Here is a 6,869-nt window from a genome sequence, read left to right as displayed (position 1 = left end):
TTTGTTTTTTGTTTTTGTTGTTGTTTTGGGTTTTTGTTGTTGTTGGTTGGTTGGTCTTGAAACAAGGTTTCTTGATGTAGCCATGGCTGTCTTGGACTTGCTTCGTAGTCCATGCTTGCCTCGAACTCACAGAGATCTGCCTGCCTCTGGGTACCTTAGTGCTGGGATTACAGGTGTGTGCTACTGTGCCCAGCTCACCCAAATACATTTTATCCCTGATTCAAACTTCCACTATGTAGATAGTGCTTATGTCCATCATCAAGCATGATTTTTAGTGGACTTTTAGGGACTCGGCTTTCTGTCACACCTCCTAAGACAAACTCCTGATCCGGTGACAAAAAATGTAGGGTTAGGGCCTTCCATACACAGTGAATACCCAAGGGCGCCTAAAAGCAGCTTTTCCTGAGACCTTCCTACTGGTGCAGTCACAATGGGAGGGAGGGGCCAAATGACTCAGTCCAGTGCCTTTCATTGTCTATAGCTGTGACATAGGCAAGAACATTGACTCTCATTGGCTGGCGAGCAGATAAAGGTGGGCTCTCCCTGGCTGGCGAGCTTTAAGGGAAGTGGACAGCAGCCAGGGAAGAACCTTGTCCCTGGCTCTCCTGAGTGTGTCCGTTTAGACATTCACTAACATCCCATAGAGACTGGGGACTGGGTCCACAGTCCTGGAGACACACAACAGAGACCTGATGATTAATCTGTAAACATCAAGCCTTTCCCAGGCTGATAGTGATTCCACCATGCTAAGTATTCTACGGAGGATATCTGCTTTATTTCAGTGGAATAAGAAGTCTGAGGAAGCACCCGAAGAACAGCCTCAAGGTAATCTTCTTCGAGTTAGCCCCCATGTCTGCCACTCAACGAGACTCTCCAGAAAGGTTCTCTTCCAACATGAGATGAAGTAGAATGGGCAGGAACAGTGGGGAGCAGTCTGCCACCATTCTGAGTGGCTGTTGAGCTGAGGATGTCCCTGAGTTCATGAGAGTAATGTCAATACTATACTGTGGCCCAAGCTGCTTTGGTGGGACCCACTCACAGAACAGGAGACACAAGTGTGAACTGTGTTGTCAAGATGACTTTGCATCTTGCCCTTGGAAGATGCTCTTGAGCATTCCCCAGAAGGGGAAATGGTTCCTGTCTTATGTTCAGACAGGTGATGTTATATGTTCATATCTACATGGGTGGTGTATAGTGTTGCTTTGTTATGATGCAACACTGAACAAATCAAGTTTGAAGGAGAGTGTTTGCTTCCACACCACTGTTCATCATTGAAAGAAGTGAGAATAGGGACTCAAGCAGGGCAGGAACCTGGAGGCAGGAGCTGATGCAGAGACCATGGCTTGCTCAGGCTGCTCTTTTATAAAACCCAAGACCACCATCCCATCAAGCACTGATTAAGAAAATGCCTTACAGGGTTGCCTACAACCTGATCTTGTGAGGGCATTTTGTCAAGTGAGGTTCCTTCCACTCTAATGACTCTAGTGTGTGTCAAGTTGACATAAAAATAGACAGTACAGATGGTCAGAGCAGATTTTCTGAATACTGCTTGCTTGCATTTGACATGAACCAGTGTGACCTTTGTTTCCTGTTTAATAGACATCTCAAACCTGCAGTCTGTGCATGGAGTCGTGACCAGCTTGTGTGCCAATTATGGATGGATTAACAAATCCATATTCTTCCACACTGACGTAGTCTGTGATAATATGCCTGTGAGAATCGGAGTAAATGTCATCGCTCTTGTGGAAGAAGATGAAACAACTCAGGTCCTGAATGCCATCAAGGTAACACTGAGTTTTCCCAGAGTCTCTTAACCTAGTGGGATTTTGATTTCTCTCCTGGATAAGACCAACACTAATGTAGGGTGAGTTTAATTGGCTTGTTCTGATATGTGGTTGCTGTATCATGTTTTTTCTCTTCCTAAAGAGTTGTTTCAGTTGTCTTCAGTATTTAAATATGTTGAATGATGACAATTATGTGAACTCATATAATCTGCAACTTCCACTGATAGGAAAAGCTTATTTTCTCTTCTATGAATACAAACAATTGGAAATAGTATGATAAACATAATGTACTTTATACTCTTTTTATACAATATTCAAGCTGTATTTACTGTGCAACAAAGTTCTGTCATAGATTTTGTAAGAGTTAGTTCTAAAAATAGAATTAGCTCAGGTATTTGCATATCAATGACTATTCTCAAATAAAGTTTGGCTATACTGTTCTAATGTGTAGCCTCAGGCATAGGCTACAGAAAAACCTTTTTATCAGTACTGATATGCAAGGTACATTTATCATTATCATTATTAGTATTGGAAAATTACCAAAAATTTTAGAACTGAATGTTAGAGTCATGATTTTTTTTTTTTTTTATTTTTTTCAGAATTTCCTAAATACTTAAAGTGTCTTTGGGTGACTGAATCTGAGTTCTGGACCATGGTGTACTTACTGTGCTTTTCTAGGTGGGGTCACCCACATTCCTCTAATAATGTCTCTTTAGGGTGTGTATAAACTCACATTTCTCATAATGTTGGGCTTTGGTGAAATGATCTGCATTGGTACCAATCTGAGGTGAATTGGCTTAGTGTTTCTCTCCAGGAAATGTGATAAAGCACATTGTCAGTCATATTTCATTCCAGAATAAAGAAACTCTTATCCTCTAAGTTAAAAAAAAATATTCAAAGTGTAAGAAAAGCAGACATTCCTGATGAGACCTGATATGTATCTTCCTGAGATATTTCAATAGCATGCATATTGTTCACTTTTGCTTTTCAAACAGGCAGCCAGTCACTGTTTCTGGATAATGGAATTACACAGTATGGTTTGTAGGAGATGGTTTTCTGCTTTGTGCTCATGTGGCTATTCTATTTCCATATAAAGGATATACATGGATAATTTCAAAGGAGAAATACTTCCAATAAGGGTCGTTATCTTTGATAAGCCAGGAACATAGTATCCTTACAAACTGTAGGTAAATGGAGCCAGCCTTGCATGACTTGTCTTTGCAATCTCTTCTGGGTTACTTCTTCCAAGGCATTGAGAGCTCCTGTACCCAGGCCACATAGGGCTTAGCATGCTTTCCTCCCTTCTCCAAAATTGGGTTGCTCATTCTTGTCTCGGTTGACTTAGTTCTGCTCCACTCCTGTCTGCCAGGAAACCCACTTCTCTTCCTTTCCATGTACCTCAAAGCCCATTTCCTCCAATTACCCCACGACATGTCACTCTAGCAATTTCTTTCTGTATACATGTGCAAAACAATTCTCTAATTTGAGTGACAGCCATAATTACAACTTGTTCAGGAGTAGATATTTAAATGTATTTTACACTGTTGAATTTTGAGTTTCCAGAAAGCAAGAGCCCTGTATTCCTAAGGTCAGAAGGTAAGTTTGTGAGTGAGTTAAACAAAGGTGTGAAGTTCACATTTGCAAGGCAATTAGTAGTCCATGGAGCAAGAACACAGAATTTTTTTTTTTTCGCGTACACAACAAAGCAGATCTTTATTTTTAACTAGCTTGCAAGAGAATTTCTCTGAGATGGATGGCGGTCTTCTAGCAAATACTCTCCCCCTTTTTGTTTATTGTGGAAACAATACCAAAGGCACCTAGTGAAAGAGAACAGCATTAAAAGAGAATTATGTCTACTCCCACAATAAACTCCCAGGATCCATGCCGCATGTGGTTGTCATGCCGTATGCTACCCCAGGTTTTCTTCGTTCCTTGTGGTTTGTAACACATCTGAAGTGTTAGTAATCTCCGGAGTAGACCTGAGCTTGGGCTTGCTCAGTTTTCCTTCACGGTAAACTCCAGCCCTGCATATTAGCACCCGTGTAGAGTCTTCTTGGTGCACTCTAGCAGCATAGTACTCACCGTCTCTTGACATGTTACCTGATTAGAGGTGACTTCTTGGAAGGGGTTACTACAAGATTTCCTGCCCGCCATATTAAATACCAGGTCTCCATTAAGAAGTCAAGTAGCAATGTCAGCTAGGCAGTGGGTAAATGAGTTCAGGAAGAGAAATGATTGTAGGCCTAAGTTTCTATACAGGAAGCACACTGTTAAGGCTGAGTAAGAACCCAAGGTGATTCGTAAGTACAGACAAAGGAGATTCAGTGAGTGGTTAATGGAACAAATCAAGGTAAAGGAGAAAGTCAATGTAAGCAATAGTCCCAAGAACTTAAGAGTCTCAAGGGCAGTAAAATCCAAGAGAAAAATGGCTGGGAGATTTAAATCAAATATAATCAGGCAAGTAGATTTGGTCTGTGAGCCATGTGAGAACAATGCACAGATTTTTTTTTTCTGGAGTTTCAAACCACTCGAGCCATGTGACTTTAATACAAGTAAGACAAACACAAACTATGTTAGTTATTTCACATGAGAGGAAGGGTGGCATGACTGTAAAAATCAGCACTGGTAAAATGTCCCGAACGCCAGATATCATCTCAGGTCCATAGCATATCTTTAACAGAAAATGCTTGTTGGAGGGTTGATAAGAGTTGTTTAAAAGCTTTCTGCAGCAGGAGGGATGTGTGATAGGAATAATTGAGTCCATTGTCTCTGACACAGAACTATACCCTGGAAGTATCCTCAAAATTGTGAGAGGTCAACCCACTAAAACCTGTTGTTTTAATGGCAACTCCTTGGGAAGTGTACAAACTCCTGAATATAATTGAGGTTTTACCTGCAGCTACTGTCTTCTTCTCTTATAGGTGAAAATTATGAACAATCCACTTGACTGTAAGGATCCATCAAAACTCCGCAAGAAATTTTGTATTAAATATGTCACTCACGTAATGCAGGACAACATCTACGTTAGCAATGGTGTTTCTTTTCCTATACACCTGTTTTCTGGAGGTAGGATTTATAGCTTTAACAACATTGGGCAAGGCATATAGGTATTGGGCTTGGGTTAGAAGCTCTTGAGAGTGTGGAAAGTGTCTTTGAAATTGAAAGTAAGGCACAATTAATGGGAAAAGGGCAATACTTTAAACATCGCCTACAGATTCTGTCCCTTGTGAATGTCGTCATCATGTGTCCATGTGGTTTTCACTAATTGATTCATTTATTTGGCTATTTTTTAATTCTGATTTGTGGTATAGGCTTTGTCAATGTTACCTGAAGCAAACAACATATGTGAGAACTGTTCATGAGATTAGGAATCACTTCCCTTGCCCTTCTGAGTGTTGAGATCATAGTCTTTTCGCCAGTGCATCAGAATGCATTCAAAATCAAATCAGTGAGAGCATCACACATGTATAAGAGATTTACCTTGAAAGTACTTCCATCACTTCAAAGCAAAGGTGCAGACAGGTCTCTTTCTCTTTGGGTCCTCTTTCTAGAACACTCAACAGATAGGTTCTAATATTTTGTCCCTAGACCAGGTACCAAGGTTCAAGCATGTGACTGTAATATGTAGCTAGTTACCATCCTCAAAAGAGATATCAGTGTGACCCCTTGAGTAAATCCAGGGCTCCTAGCCATAACTTCCATTCTCCAGAAAAACTCATGTCATTATCAATGCCTGACAAATCATTATAGATACCCATCATTAAAAGGGCCTAAGCTTTCCTTCCATAAGTAAGCTATGTGAGGTTTCTAAGCCTTTGGAAAAGTTACCCTACATGCAAGAAATGTTGGTCAGCATATTGCTGTGACAAAGGGCCTTTGGAAAAGGGATGTGACCCTAGTGGAATTCTTACACTTCTAACTTTGTTTACTGTTTCAGCATTCAGGCCTTTCAAGGGAGATTTGGTGCTAGTGGCCTATTCCATGATCCCAGGAACTTCATATATCAACATTGACTCTGTGAGACCACTTAGCTTTCAGAATATGCAAAGGGTAAGTTACTTCATAGGTAGGTGGCTACCTATCCTTCCTTCCTGATACCTTTCTCACCCAGGGTTTTGTTTGGTATGTGTGGCAGTATATCCCCTGCCAAAGTGCGTGAAATGATATACACATTTGTTCACTAACTGAAAAGAAAATAAGCAGAAAGTTATGTAGAGCATACACATACTCAATTCCTAAGCTGTGAACTTTACTTGACGTTAGGCTGTTCTGTGGACAACAGTTACAAGACTGTCTTGGCTATGAGACAATCGTGGGGAAACCCTGAGTGCAGGGGGTTTGAGGTGTTCAGCCTGCTGATGAAGACAATCAAGACTTTGGTCAGTAAGGCCTGAGATGAGATGTAAAACCAGGGAAGTAGAGTGTGTAGGGCAGACACCCAGGACTTCTCCTGTTTCCCGGGTTTAATTAGAGTGTGGGGGATGGTCACTCAGATGTTTTGACTCAGTACCCAGGCATTTCCTGTGTGTCAAGGATGAGAGCCAGGATAGGGTGAGAGACCTGCTGTTTGGAGCTGAGGGGCTGTGGAGGGCCATCTGTGGAGGGTTATCCTTCATACTCATTGCCATTATTTTTCATTATAGGCCTGTATTACCAGACTCGATGGAAGAACTGGAGTCGTGGAACACTGCATGATGTTTACACTGGATTCTCTCCATACTCTCAGTGGTTATACACCTGCATTATATGACGTGGTTAACGTGATTGCGGTAGACAGCATTCAACTACCGTATTCTTGGAGGGTGGTATCCATGATTCCTGCGGACATGTTGTATTAACCCATCTTGTTCAATCCTTTCAAGTGTTCCTACTGGGTGTTACCGCCTGGTGAAATATACTAGCATGGCTGAGAAAAACAAAAGGTGAATGAATTCAGGACTTTTTTTTTGAGCGTTCTTGGGTTATTTGTTTGTTCTTTTTTGTGGAATTTTTCATGACATAGGTTTCTTTTGGAAGATGTCCTGTCATTTCAAGAATGTGCACTATTGGGTCTTGAATGTAGAAGAAACCAATTGCATTCAGGTC

General features: G+C 41.2%; 1 protein-coding gene across 1 annotated transcript; it reads left to right on the top strand.

The window, feature by feature from the left end:
- Positions 1–743: 743 nt before the first annotated feature.
- LOC132649949 (cancer/testis antigen 55-like) lies at positions 744–6,622 on the top strand. The gene is made up of 5 exons (XM_060374721.1): positions 744–825; positions 1,600–1,784; positions 4,706–4,850; positions 5,722–5,834; positions 6,428–6,622. The coding sequence occupies exons 1-5, from the start codon at positions 744–746 to the stop codon at positions 6,620–6,622; spliced, it is 720 nt and encodes a 239-aa protein (XP_060230704.1).
- Positions 6,623–6,869: the final 247 nt, after the last annotated feature.

This window comes from Meriones unguiculatus, chromosome X (assembly GCF_030254825.1).
Source record: "Meriones unguiculatus strain TT.TT164.6M chromosome X, Bangor_MerUng_6.1, whole genome shotgun sequence".
In the NCBI taxonomy this organism is placed as follows: Eukaryota; Metazoa; Chordata; class Mammalia; order Rodentia; family Muridae; genus Meriones; species Meriones unguiculatus.
Note: the sequence above shows the minus strand (reverse complement) of the source record. Positions and strands in the feature narration are given on the sequence as shown.